The 14,993-nt window shown below is 46.0% G+C and overlaps 1 protein-coding gene across 3 annotated transcripts; it reads right to left on the bottom strand.

Moving 5' to 3' along the window:
• Positions 1 to 1,381: 1,381 nt before the first annotated feature.
• sfpq (splicing factor proline/glutamine-rich) lies at positions 1,382 to 13,088 on the bottom strand. Of its 3 annotated transcripts, none has more exons than XM_048992509.1 (12): positions 12,544 to 13,088; positions 11,421 to 11,609; positions 11,027 to 11,328; positions 10,821 to 10,916; positions 10,528 to 10,724; positions 10,362 to 10,446; positions 10,118 to 10,232; positions 9,985 to 10,033; positions 9,730 to 9,851; positions 1,935 to 7,263; positions 1,682 to 1,778; positions 1,382 to 1,491 (listed from the first exon to the last, which is right to left on the bottom strand). In XM_048992509.1, the coding sequence occupies exons 1-10, from the start codon at positions 13,036 to 13,038 to the stop codon at positions 7,144 to 7,146; spliced, it is 1,770 nt and encodes a 589-aa protein (XP_048848466.1). In that variant the 5' UTR covers positions 13,039 to 13,088; the 3' UTR covers positions 1,382 to 1,491; positions 1,682 to 1,778; positions 1,935 to 7,143. The 3 variants fall into 3 exon arrangements, with proteins under 3 accessions (XP_048848466.1, XP_048848467.1, XP_048848465.1); XM_048992510.1 differs by having other exon boundaries at positions 1,935 to 1,987; positions 11,421 to 11,612; XM_048992508.1 differs by having other exon boundaries at positions 11,421 to 11,612.
• Positions 13,089 to 14,993: the final 1,905 nt, after the last annotated feature.

Genomic DNA, 14,993 nt, shown 5'->3' on the forward strand with positions numbered 1-14,993 from the left:
TTTGAGATTGGTTTGATTGGGCTAGAAAAATGGGTGTATGTGGGTTGGTAATTGTTGTCCGAAACACACGGCATCTGAGGACATCTGGTATAGTAAAAGTGCAGTGTAAGAAGCAAGAAATATTACTTTATGGATCATGTCCTATTTTTACTTTTCTGGTACCACTTTACAGTAAGGCTCCCTTCTGCCACTTGTAAATGGTAGTAACCTTAACAGGTAGAAAACAGTGTTATAACTTGTTTAAAATTGTCTATTAATAATTTGCAAAGTGTTGCAACCTAATGAATAACCTGCTTATAAACCATTCATAAAGCCTTTATAAGGGTAGCCTTATTGTAAAGTGGCACCACTTCCCCTTTTTAAAATGTATGCTATTCTTGGCTAATAATTCCATGTTTATTGCACAACGCACATCAGTAATATTTACATGAAATTTTTAAATCTAGGCGAAGGTCACCCAGAGACTACACCAGGACACAAAGCTGGGTACAGTGTGAACAGGATGTTAGTTCATTACAGGGCATTCAGACACTCGTGTGACACATTTTGTAAAATCTGAGGAACGTGATAAACAGAACTATAATTCAAATTCCAAGCTATACTGTTGCCCCTGTAGTAAAATTGACATAATTCTAGCTCTAAATGGAGTCCAGATTCATTGGGAATAATTTTGCATTTGGTTCCAAATCATTTAATACCATAATTAGTATAATGCTTCCAAGTATTATGTATATTTAACTGTCATTGATTACACATTGAATTCCAACCAGGTTTATGTCCTAAAACCCGAGACCCTCAGAGCCAGTTCAGGTCCAGGGACCAGAAGGTAGGTGTGTGTGTCAGACTGCTACCTGAGCGGCATCCTAGCAGCCTGGTGCAGTCAGCGGATGCAGATGGAGAGGAGATCCAGTAAGTGGCTGAGGATGTGGAGCTCAGCAACAGCAGAAAGGTATGAATGAGGGCACAGCCCCCAGCAGTCAGAGACCCCAGGCCCACAAAGGACCTGCTGGCACTCATATCTCAAAGAGCCAAGCCACCCCCCTCCCTCCCAGTCCCACCCACAGAGCCTGCCGAATAATTAACATGCATTAAAGTTGCAGCAGTCTGGCCTGTCAATTGACTGCCACCTGCTTCACACCCCCCTGCTTCCTGTACTACGAAGCGGGGTGACTGGCTTATCAGGGTAACCTGTCGGATAACAGGATCCCTAGGGGATTTCTGATTGTTGAGCTGAGAAACGAGTCAAACTTCTAGATGTCACTCAACATGCAAACAAAAACACAAATGTCACCTTAAGCAAGATGTCAAAAATATTTTTTTTGCAAAGGCTGGCATTTTTCAGGACTACCCAGAACACCCCAAACACACAAAACCAAGACAGTTTAGTTATGAAATCAGTTTATTTGAAAAATGTACTGAATTCCTCCTCAGAAGTTCCCAGCATACCAAAGACTCCTTGTAGTTCCTCCTCTTGACGAAAGGCTATAGAACCTGGAAAAACACATTATGTAATCAATGGAAATTTCTAGCCAACAGTCAAGCAAAGGCAACGGTACGTGTCAAATTCCCACCATCCCTCCACAGACTGATCCATCTCACATCTGGCACTCAGGGAAATCTATCCTGATATTCCATAATACAATCACACTGTCCATCTGTCACACCCCCACGATTAACAAACCTTGGCCTGTCAATCCATCGTCTAGACTCAATGGAGCGATATACGATGTCCAGTGGCTCAGCCAGATCTGGATATGAACATGCTCAAATCGCTACACCTGGAGAGGGAAAAAGAAAAGTAATTGTCTCACGGATGCCAACGTGACATGCTACCGATATGCTACCACCTGCATTCACCCAAATTTTTACAGGTAAATGGAATGTGACACTACACATCTGTACAGCATGGTGGTTTCAGCACAGGGGCTCCTTACCTCGCATTAAGGCGGCACTTAGCCCCTCAGCCACCTGCCTCCAGGTAAGGCCCCTGCAAAAAGAACAGGAGTGAGCACAGAGCAGCTTTCCCTCGGGGGTACTTCCTGTGTGGGGGCCTTCTGCACTGGCAGGGTTTACTAATAAGCTGGAGGTTAAGGGATAAGCAGCATACCAGTTTAGAGAACTGACAGTTATCATGGCATTAAGACAGCCTGAAGCTAGACTGCAGTTCAACAGTGGGCTACTCAACTGCTTATGAAAAGGTTTACACCATTTACTTCTTTGGAATGAATATCTTTAATTTCTTTACAACCTGACTTGAGTCAAGCTCTCTTTCCATAACTAGGGACTGTTAAACCAGAGAGACAGCAAGACGGTAAAAAACCTTGCCTATGCTTCAGAAACACCAAATGAGCTGACGGGAATTATGCCACAATACTGTACGGCTTCAGAGACAACAGGCTCAGACAAAAAGACTAAGGACGGTATAAAGGCAGACTTCCAGATCATGCAAGAAGCATCACATTTACTTACTTCACCGATACTACAGAGAAAACTGCTTGGCAAGCTAGGCTTGACCTAAAGCTTTTGGACTATCGGTGGCAGAGATATGAGGCAGCAGCTCAGTCCGAGTTTCACCTTTAAGAGCTACCGCCTGAACAGGCTGGCCCTTGGCACAGACCCCACAGAGTGACTGAGGGGAGGGCAAGCTGGTGCCATCCTGCAGGAGCCGCGGGGCCCGTGAGGGCCGGTTCTGGCATTACACTTCAAGAGAGGGTCAAGATTCATCAGAGGGGCCAAACGATATGCCTTCAACTCAGAGAATGGAAGAGGCAGGATGAATCACAGTGCAGAGACACACACACACACATACATACACGACGGTCGCCCTTGCGCTGGGCTGGTACACACGACCACCAGATCACACGGTACCAGAGATACCCCACACACTGCATTAGTGCTGGGATCAGCCGACGTGCTCACGCAATGCTGCTTCATCGCTTAGCCAAAAACGGACCAAGAGCAGTAGAGTACAAATGTACTTTACAGCACTTCAACATGGTTCACAAGCTGGTCACTGGCAAAAGACCATCATCTCCCCCCCCAACAGACAAAGCACTGCAAAAATGGTGCAAGTAGAAGCAAAAGGACAGAGAACCTCAAACCTGCTCTAGATTACGCATTTATAAGATTGAGCGATGGAGACATCAGTCCTGCAGGGTACCAGAATGGAAATTCATTTTAAACGCTCAGTGTAATGATTCCATGTCTGCACCCACCCCAAACCATTCCTTTGTTTCAAATGTCCATTTTCTGGACAACAGTCACCCAAGCCCGCCCCCCCCCCCAACTAACCCTCTTCAACAAGTCATTCGGCAGCAGTGTTAAAAAATATAAAAATAAAAACAGGGCAAATGTGCATGAGGAATAACTCTGGATTCACACATGACCACACAAAGTCATTTCACTCGATGTGAGCCAACCTGAGTGCCACAGAAATGGCAAGCTAAGAGATGATTACATCACTCTCCAAGTAGATCACAAAGCCCCGTAAAAAACAGGTCACAAAGAACTCACAAAAATCAAGTATACAAGGAATAGATCTGCAAAGAGAAACTGCCAAGAAGTGACAAGTACCGTTTTAGTTCAGCGTGACGGAATCACCAACGAAGTTTGTTTTTTTTTTTATTTGCATGTGACAAGACTGAGTTTTACTGCGAAGTCAAAGTACTTTCACTTAAAACTTTACAAAAACCAGGTTGCTGGATGACAACCTTCCTAGCAGCTTGTGCCATAGATGCGAGCTACCCATCCCCAGCCACCCTCACAAAGCCAGCGACACGCCGCCACCACCCACCCCCCCAACCCACCCCGAGGCCCACAGGGGCGCCAGTGACACAGCGGATCGCAGCCGTCTGCACAGACCGCCACAGATTCTGCTACACGCCAGGCGGGCAAAGTGCCGCGTATCAGTCGCTCCGAGACCGGCGTATCTGCCTCAGCAAAATCAAGTCAGCAAGGGGGTGGAGAGAGAACAGCAGTAAGTTCTGCACTGTGATTCCATCCAAATGAGTGTGATGCCAGAACCTCCCTAGAAACTTGACAAGAGATCAGAAGGAAGGGTGGGGAGGGGGACGTAAGCATTTTTGGTGAATGTAACAAAAACCTACTTACCTTCACTGCTGATCTGCAAGCACACCTCCTGAGGTATAAGTCCAGGCTTTACTGTCCACTGATTTGCCGCAGAACTACCGATGCTCAATGCACTCAAACTGCTGGAGCCTCTACAGAGGGACGGGGGCAGGTAGGCGGGCGGGCCGCAGTCCCTGACCGTGAAGCTATCGCGTCCCAATGCGCTCGAGACGCGAACGAGCCGAGAGATCGGCGACCACAGGGACAGAGTCGTGTGATGACAGCAGGAGAACGGAGGGCTCACTTGCGAAATGCACACGCTCCCCTTTCATGCCCTTTCTGCTTCACTTGATTCGTGAAGAACTTGTCAACCACCTGGTATCGATAATGCGTCCAAGGGCTTCTTGAAGAACTGGGACAATGCAGATGCCAGTGAAATTGGTCGATACCCATTTCCAACTTCAAAACACCTACAATAACTCCACTCACACAAAATTTCCAAAGTGTAGTTTTTTTTGGTTATCGGCAGCCATAGCCTTCCAAAATATGTAAATTATTAGTAGAGTAAATTCGTTATACGAATGATTGGAAAACCCTTTAAAAGAATGAGGGGAAAAATTTATCTAACACTGCCCAGTAGAACAGCTGAACGTAAAAAAAAAAAGAAAAAAAAAGTCATGCGCATCATCTCACCTCAAAAAAATTAAATACCTAGAGTATTTTTTCAAAAGATGAAAATCAGGCAACTTTTCCAATATGTCACTCACTTCAGCGGTACAGTTGCTCACAAGTACTTAGGAAAAATGCTCAGAAAACCAAATCCACAAACACACCCACTTAATACTAGGCACCACAAAGCGACGAGATTTGGCTAACTGTAGAGTAGTCAAGCTCTACACTTCTAAAGAGAGACACTACAGTGGCTCGTTGGGTACAGACAGACTATTTGCAAGTGCTCATTTAAATTTTTATAAAAAGCCCAGTAAGGCTGATTCTTGTAATTCAAGTATTTTTTTCTCCGCATTTAATCCTGGGGAAAAAAAACAGCCACAAAGAAATGGCTACCAAAGAATTCAGAGTGTGATCTTTCAAATATTCAACTGTTAAAAAACAGGGGCAGGTGGTTCTTCACTCGACATGGTTAATTTGATCTAGAAAGGCAACATCAATAATCACTAAGAAAGGATTTTTGAACTCCAGATGTGTCTCTCAAGTCTCATTTCACTATTTTTACTATTAGTGAAATAGTACAATTCATCATTTTCTTGCTCTTCCAGATTACAAATGGCATGCATCATTTAATGCAGTCAGACAATCAAGGTCTCGCTTGAAGGGGGGGGGGGGTGTAGGCACTACTGGGTTGTCCTGCCAGCTTGTGGATTTAGACTGCCGTGAGTAAACCTGTCAGGAAAAAAAAACGCACAGCAAAACCAACACACTGACAAGACACACAATGTTGATATATCACTGGGATTTCTAAGATAATCGCAGCACCGTGTTCTGGGTGTGTTCAATCCCAGCATACTGGCAACGACTAGCGTTGACTCCTCCATGACCAGAGCCCACTGTCAACCAAAACAGGGGGGGGGTTCCATCCACATGCACGAGTTGTTGAAACACAAAGAACCCAGAGAGTTATTGCGAATAAAATGGCCACATTAAAAACGGTAGATGTTTAGACCATAGAAAGATCAATAGTCACCAGTGTTGGGTCTACCAGTGCTCCTCCATATTTAATCAAAAATGTAAAATTCATTATTGGTGTTTGTGTAGAAAACAATGGGCATAAGCTGCACGACGCCGGACTTGAGAAGCCTGATGTTTCAAAGGGCCACTTAAAACGAGAAGCTGCATTTGCATTGCATTTGCTCAGGCATTACTAAAATTAATGTGTACATGGTTCAAGTCAATTTTGCAATATCATACCATAGTCACAGATTACACATCCGCTGCACAAACGCTGGAATTCATGTTTAAAATTCAGCGACAGATTCAGCTGTATGCCATCTTTTATAGTCAAAAGGCCAATTGAAACCAACTTCTGAAGTTTCAAATATTTACTCAGCCCATCATAGTAAAAATGACATTACACACTGAGCACACTGAAATCACAGCAGCTTCAAAGGCTACTCAATGTACGCTGCCTGTGAAGTACCAGGCATCGGGGGCCACAGAAGTCACATAGCAAAATGGAAAACATTAGGGTGTTTCCATGTCCCCATGAAAAAGGCGCCTTGAAAACCCCAAAACCACATTAACCATAAGCCTATCAAGGGTCTTAAATTGCCCCACTTTCAAGTAAATTCAAGTAGTAATTTCAAGCCAAAGATTTGCTGCCCATCAAAGTTTCAGTGCAAACTGGCTTTGTTGAATGCACATTGTACATTTAGGGCTCTCTTGATGACCTTCGCTGCAATAAATGCATTAACCACAACTGAATTTTACACTGCACACAATCAAAGATATCCATTTTGGTTGTAACACTTCCTGGTAGCAATGCTTGTTGCTACTAAAATTTGAGGAGAAGTCCATCCTATTTGCACACACCTGCAAAAGGTGCAGTCATGAATGACAGATCGCAGAAAAAAGTAAATGATTAGAAGCCTAGTACTCTGCTGCTCACAGAGGACTGGTAGGTGACCTGCAAGTCTTAAGGCCTTTGTCAGGCCAAACATCGGCCAGGCTGCAAGAACCAACTCGTAGAAGGTTTGGAAACAAAGAACCAATTACAGTCTTTATTGTAAAGTTACAGGTTTGAAAGTTAAATGGCACAAAAAACAAAACCAAAAACAGCCATAGAAAGTTGAGGCTAATTTACAATTTTCACCAAGACATGAGTCACAGAACATGATGACTGGACAGGAAATAATGTTTTGGTCGGGGAAAGAAGCATCTCCGCTTACCAGGTTACCACTTTAAACACTACTTGAAATACAAAATAAAAAGAAATTAAATCCATTAACATCGCTGTAAAAAGTAGTCTTCTGGCTAAAAAGCAAGAATGCTTCCATTTAAATACAACCTTGACTAGAGAGAAGCTACAAAGAAGCGCTGATTTCGAATCTGGCCACTGGCTTAGAAACGGGGCTTCTTGGCCGGCCCATCAAACTCCTCACGCACCCGGCCGAAACCCGGGTTCCCGGGACCCATTCCCCTTGGGCCTCCAGGGCCACCTTGGGGGAATCGCTCATTGCGCTAAGGGCGGCGAGAAAACGCCAGGTCCATAGAGGGCAGGCCAGCACGGAAAGGCAGCCACATTAAAACCCAACACAAAAAGATTTAAAAAGGAGGAGAGTCCGGTGCAATGGTTCGTCGAAAGTCCCAATATCGCAGATCCATGGGTTTCAACAGGCGACATACAAGAGAGAGAGAGGGCAAGGGATTCATTAGTTAGTCTGACCTGTAGTGCATGCCTGGGACGGAGCTAAAGCACTGACTGAGAGTTGAGGGCCCTTTCAATGGAGCACTGGGCTGAATGGATCAGGCAGCTGGTCAGGGTGAATAGCACACATGGAGCAGCAGCAGGGGTAGGCCATAACTACCTAACTGGTACTTGGCTCGTGTTTGTCGACATGGATGAAGGTGGATGCGAGAGACACATGCCACACAACACAAGAGCGGCTCTAGGGCCAGAGACAGTTTAGAGGCTCGCAATTCGAAAACCCAGCACTGAAATTACAAATACACAAACAGGAAATTGTCCTGTGTAACTCTAGAATATAAAAATCAGATCTTCAATGTGTGCATTTCACATTGAGAGCAACATTAATGTAAAGAGAACTAAATGTTCTGTGGTGCGGCGATGCCAAAACAGCCCACAACTTGAAATTCTGTTCATCTTGATGTAACACCTGTATTAAAGCTATCAAAAGCAGATGACGTCGCTGTATAGGCTGAAAAGGTTAGGTCACATGGCCCACCCCTGTGCAACCCTCTACCGCTCGCGCATCAGAACACGCCATTTCGGAAAGGTTCGGGAGCCCAGCACAGCCATACCTTTTGGACCAGCAAAGTCCTTGTTTAGGGCACAGGTAACATTTCACAGTACCGGCGTCAACATATAATGCATTTACAGAGCATGCCACTGAGAAGCACTGAACTTCACAATAAAGAATCGGGCAAACCGTGACTGCTTACACAGCATGGTCTGCATTTCATAATCGCACTAGTATTCACCGAGTATTTACTGTTTTAGCCAGTGAAGTCAGAAACGCAAACTGACTTAAGCAAGTAAAGCCAGTAGAGTTCTGCCAGACCTTTTCTTACAACGTTCATATACGCACAAAATACTTAGTACTGCTGCCAGGTAACAGGACACAAAATGTTAAAACCATATATGAGTACAAGTCAGTTTCCTCTAGTCACATGACAGCACTGTGTCATTTGAACGGCAACACCAGTGCAGTTAACCAACCATGAATTATTGCAGTCTTCTTGGGTAGATTTGGACAAACCACAAATTGCAACTTTCAGATAGTTGCAAAATAAGGTTGCTTCGTGTTTAGTGCCAAATTGTTTCAAAATAATCTGTACATTACTTTTGAGTAAAGCCAACAAATCTTTTATTGGTCAGTAGGAGAATCCTGCATGTCGCTCCACTGCAGAGAACGTAGGTCTCCCCAAAGACATGAGAACCAGCCGAAACGCATTGAACCGAGTGCCACCGAAGAGGAGATTCAAGAGGATGACAGCTATTCAAATACACTCCAACTGACACATCTGCCCAAGCATAAAACAGGGCCTACTAATTACCAGGATGCAGCCCTATTCAGGTGTTGGCAATGATTGACTTTCCAATTAAAATTACAAGGACCCACAACTATTATAAGTGTCCAACTGCTGAGGTCTCGCAACAAGATATGTACGTAACTATGGCAAGGCATCAGTCTCACCCAAAAAGGGTAACACAGCATACTGCCAACAAAGCAAAGTCGACGTCACTAGCGGTTCATCCTTCCGAACGGCACTGCCTCGCCTTTCTGGTACCAGCAGCTTCATACCGCAATGGAGCCACACCTCCCTGGTCCCTCCCACTGATTCTCAATATAAAGTCCAAATCGTTGTTTGTAAAACATCAACTAGTACTAAAAGCCATTCTTTACAAAACCATACAAGTCGACAGAGCACGTGTAAAACCGTGCATGCCAATACACAAATGCCTGGATTACTGCCATCATGCAGCTACAATAAAAACCCTCCCCACCCCATCCATTAGCACAACCTTAGGTTCTCAATGTTTCAAGAGAACATCTTATGCACAAGAATTCTGAATAGATGAAACTCTTAATAAAAATCACAAATAGGCTTCCATCAGTTGTTCCACAGCAATCGCACCACTTAAGTGCTTTCAGTATTATGGGATGCCTGTCTCTGACCAGCTAACACTTGAGACAGGACTTGCAGAAACCTCACCACAGAATGAGGAGAGGAGAACTGTTGGAATTTCTGGCTTAGTACAGGTTGACCATAAGGGAGGGAACCAGGGACAGGTGTGACAGGCTGCTGAATCCTTACTGGACACACTGACGTGCCAAACTAGTGACCCCGAACCCGGCATTAACGCCGGAAACCAGAATGATCCTGATGACCGACAGTAAAAATGAAGGGCAATAGAGAAATACAAAAAACAAGGCCTCCCCGTCCGTCTCAGGCATACGTTACCATTTCGCTGGGCATCATGCCACCGCCCATGCCACCAGCCGCAGGGGCACCCATGCCCTGGTGTCCCTCGAAGCCCATACCGCCCATGGGAAACTTCTGGGTGGGTGACCCAAAAGGCATGTCTGGGACAGAAAACAAGGATGAGGCAAATGACTCAGAAGCCACACATTCGTCTGCAGCACAGGCCACACACACAGATCACACAAAAAATTGGGGGATTTCAAAACCGTGTCCAGAACAGCCAGAAGGACTCACCTGACATGCCCATGGACCCACCGCCGCTCATGCGCATGTCACGCTCCCTCTGCAAGGACATTGTAGGTAGGCAGCAATTAGCGAAAATGCTAACAGACACAACCTACAACCACCTACTGCTCCAGGCACTCACATTATCCATGTAACCCCCCATGCGGTAGGACTCCTCCCGCTGGCGGCGCATCTGCTCCTCCATCTCCCTTTGGCGGAGCATTTCCTCCTCCCGGCGACGGCGTTCCTCCTCCTGCCTGGGGGGGGGAAATCAAAAATGCCTTCTGGGTTAATGGCAATTGCTACCACAGCAACATCTGTAGCGCATGAGAAACGACTGCGGTGAAGAACTTGCAGAAAGATCTAGCGGGAGCACACGCATGTACCTGAGCTGCATCTCCTTGCGCTTCTGCATCTCCTGGCTGTGCAGCTCCTCCATGCGCCGCAGCTCTTCCTGACGCCTCAGCAGGTCTGGGGAAAGAGGTGTCGGATATCAGAGAGGTACTTCGGGCGGGTGCATGCGGAGGGCAGCATGCTGAGCAGGCAGCTCACCCTGCCGGAGCATGTTGGCCTGGTGCTCGTGGTAGGCGTCCTCCATCTCACTCTCCAGCTTTTCCCGTGCCTCACGGATGTTCTTCTCCACCTGCTGCCTCTGTTGCTTCTCCATCTCATCCAGAGACTTCCAACGCTGCGAGTATTCAAACTCAAAGCTGCCTGGGTGGGCAAAGCGAGGAGGCTGTTCCCGCTCCCTGGAGACGTGGCAGAGGGGCAATTCAATCCACATCCACCAGAACACTGGAGCTGCAAATAACCACCACTATGAATACTACCGCCGACTAACTCACTTTTGGTACAGAGGGTTCTTCTGGGCCAGCTTCTCCGGGAGCCCATCCTCATCGTCATACTGCTCCAGCGGTTCCACAACAACCGGGCGGGGAGAGCTGCAGGCCAGAGAACACAAAACATTATGTTTTTGTATAAAAATCCCAACATGTTTTAGAAGAATGTTTATTACAAGATCTGTCCTAAATATTAGATTGGACGCCCTTACGTGGTGAGCAGAAAGACCCCTTCGTTGCAGCGTTCCATCGCCTTACGGGCAGCTGGCTTCGAGGCAAACTCCACGATGCCCTTGCCCAGGGAGCGACCACGGTCATCCACAATGACAACAGCGCGTTCCACCTGCCCGAACTGGGAGAAAGCCTCCTCCAGCAACTCGTTGGAGACATAGGGGGAGAGGTTACGCACTGAAAGGGCGGCAGAGTGCGTGGCGAAGCGGACCCTGAGCTGGCGGCCCTTCAGGGGCACGTCATCCAACTCTGCCTTGGCGATCTCGGCCAAAGCACGGGATTCCTGCAACGACCGAGAACCAAAGGCTTCAGAACAGGCACGGCCGCCAACATAACAGAACTCAGAAGCCGAGTTGACCGACTAAACGGACTCACTAGGCGAATGAAGCCGAAGCCTTTGTTCCTGTTGATGAAGATCTCGCTTGGCTCTCCATACTTTGCAAACAACTTCATGAACTCATCTTCGGTGATGTCGTTGGGCAGGTTACCCACGAACAGGCGGCATCGCTGCGTGTAGGTCTTCTCTCCAGGCTTTCGCAGGAGAGAGAGGGTCGCTTTCAATTCCTGCTAAATAATAAGATGATTATGTTAAGCTCACCACCTACATATAACTGGAATAATTTCCCCATTCGGATCTTGAATTTCACATATACAAACGGCAGAGAAAATGGAACATTTCGGGCATTACAAGATTCATCTCCCAAACCCCATCATAAGTAATATGGTTAGAGGGTCGCCAACTCTCACGCACGTGGCGAGACATTCAGGTTTTCAGATTATCATGTCTATGTAGGAAATCCTATAGCAAATGTATATTATTCCTTAATAAACTGGGATACAGCCCCATACAGGTAAATACATGTCATACATGTAAAAGCGTCGGCATGTGTACAGACTTGTCTCAAATTTAGAATCTCACGCCAGCCGACTGGCCTAGCTGGCAGCCCTGTAGATACAGTATCATCAATAGACAGAGTAGTATCACACAATGGGAAGTTCAAAAGAAGCCTTTATCAAAAGTCAGAAAACGACACCGTTAAGTGTCACTGACTGCCAACAAGGCTGCGTCGCGGCAAAGCTGTATGGGGATCCGACAATGAAAGCACGAAGTGTATGGAGCGCATCGCTCGGATCGGCGCTGAAGGGCTCGCGACACAAAATGGCGGAAGGGCCTCGCGCTGCCTCACGAGGACGCATCCGAAATGGAGTCCGCGAGGACTGGAGAGCTGGAACACCGCGGCGCTCCACGTCGGCGCAGTCTTACAGTCCACAATAACCAGCTAACGGGCAGCTCAGTCACAACCTTTTTTGGTAATCAAAGAACCAAAAACGACACTTTTTGACATAATTTGACTGAACGTTATAAAACACTTCCAATACAATTATTTGCCAATTGTGCTAGGCTATCATATACTAAGTATTTCTGTCCAAGTGACGGGAGCTCCAAAAAAAGCCGGGAGGAGAGAGAAACAAAGCAGACGTGCAGCAAAGCCCCTACCTGCGGCGGCTCGGACAGCTCTTCTTCGGGTTTAACGTTAATCCTTTCCTGAGGAGGCGGTGGTAGCTTATTCGTTGTGTGCGGTGGTTGTTTCTGTCCATTGCCGAGGTCGGGGCTCGGTTGGGGTTTACTGGGTTGCGTCGGCGGAGATGTAAGGCCTTGTTTCGGCGGCGGTGATTGCAGTTTTGGACTGGGCTGAGCCGCAGCGGCCTGCTGCGGAGTCTTGTTCGGTTGTGCAGGGGGCGGCTGCGCTGCTGGCGAACCGGGCTGACCTACCGGAGCTACCGGAGGGGGTTGGGACTTCTGTGGTGTTACCGGTTTCGGAGGAGGGCCCTGGTTCGGCGGCGGGCCATGGTTCATGCCCGGCTGTGGAACTCGGTTCGGAAAAGGATGCTGGTTTTGATTTCTGAAGTTGGGGTTTCCCATTCCCCCTCGCATCCCACCTCCGCCTCTGCGCTGAAATCCGCCGCGGTTTCTAAATCGGTCCCTGGACATCTTATAACTAATTTAAATATAATGTAAAAGCAGTCTTAAAAGCAAATCGCGAAACGAATACTAGGATCGCAAATCGTGATACGAATATTAGTTACGTGTGTCGGCACAGCCACTCGCCAGTCACCACTGTTACTCCACAAAATGGCGGCGAACAGCTCCCTTTGTCTCTTTGCTGGGTAATTTTGTGAACTCCGTCCCCGCCCAAAATCCGTGACGCAGTTTCACTGGCCAATAGGATTGTACCTTTATTATACATGTTGTTTCAGTGGCTACTCTGTATTCATGCCCCCAGGATCAGCGTTAAATTTAGGTGCGATACAGTACTTTACATTTTGTACATACATGCAGATTCGGATGTATAAGAGTCATTGTGACACATGACAGAAATACGAACATGGCACGTTACACACACACACACACACACACACACACACACACACACACACACACACACACACACACATATATTTGTGCGCATTTTAGTCAAAATTACATTTATCCAATACATTCGTAACTTGTCTTGGCCTCTTGTTAGGTCATATAGATATTAATTTGTTACCTATATTGGTCCAAGTTCTAATTGTTTAGCATATTTATACCTTTATTTATTTAGAAAATTCTTTTCTCCAAAGCCATACACAAGTGAGAGAGCAGGTGCAGCTAGGTCAATGAAGGGTGAGGGGCCAAACAGTGAAATCAATATCTGACATATTCAGCATTCAGACCAGAAGCCTTCTGATCACAGGCACAAACTCCTACCCTGCAGAGCCACACCAATCCATCCTGAAACCACTTCTCCTATTCAGGGCCGTGGGGGTCCGGAGCCTATCCCAAAGGTAAACCCACGTACATCCCAGGTAATCACATTCCCAATGTATTGTGGGCAGTGGTGTCTTAATGGTTATGGATGCGCACTTGTGATTGTAAGATTGCTGGTTCAAATCCCCGACCAGTAAGACACCACTGAGGTACCCTGAGCACTGCTCCTCAGGTGCTGAATTAGCTGCCCCCTGCTATGTAAAGATGTCTCATATGGATTAAATGCAGAGGACACATTTCGTTGTTGTGTGCTGTGGTGTGTCAACAATGACCAATGATCAAAGAAAAAAAAAAAGGCAGGAAACACCCAAGGATGGGGCACCAACCCATTACAATGCAACCACACACACACGCCATTCGCTCACACCAATGAGCAATTTGGTAACTCCAATTAGCCTCAGCCTGTTTTTGGACTGTGGGGATGGAACCAGAGTACGCAGAGGAAACCCCACACTGACACAGGGAGAACATGCAAACTCCACACACATGGAGCCATGGTGACTTGACTGCAGGTCCCGGAGGTGTGAGGCTACAGTGCTAACCACTACGCCATCATGCCACACACCACCCCAAAATAATTTTTGTATCTTCACATGTTTGAATAAAAGATGATAGTATGATCAACATGTTTTACGTCTAGTTAATTTGTTCTAGATTGTTATTTGTCATAGCAAATACATCATGGTTACATTAACCAAACCAGTCTCTGAATGGACGTTCAATTAACCGTCACCTGCAGTTGTACTATCGACCAGAATTACAGGTGAACTATTGATAAACTCCCTCTACAATTATATTCTGCACTCTTGCACGTTATGCACACATACTGCTAACTCTGTATACATACTGCACTGTCACACATATAGAGTTAACTTGGCTGTTACTTAATAATTGCACTATTTAAGAGTTCTTTAATTTATTATATCATATATAGTTTATATTCATATAGTTTTATATTTATACTACAATTATTACTACGTACATACATACACATACATAATTACGTTTTAATTATATCACTATCATCATTTCTGCTAGTTAAAATTAATTACCATATAATTATCACATTACCCAATTGCCAATCTAGTATTTATTACTTTTCTGTACATACCTTTGCTAATTGTTGTATGTTTAAT

The sequence above is a fragment of the Brienomyrus brachyistius genome, chromosome 23, assembly GCF_023856365.1.
Source record: "Brienomyrus brachyistius isolate T26 chromosome 23, BBRACH_0.4, whole genome shotgun sequence".
In the NCBI taxonomy this organism is placed as follows: domain Eukaryota; kingdom Metazoa; phylum Chordata; class Actinopteri; order Osteoglossiformes; family Mormyridae; genus Brienomyrus; species Brienomyrus brachyistius.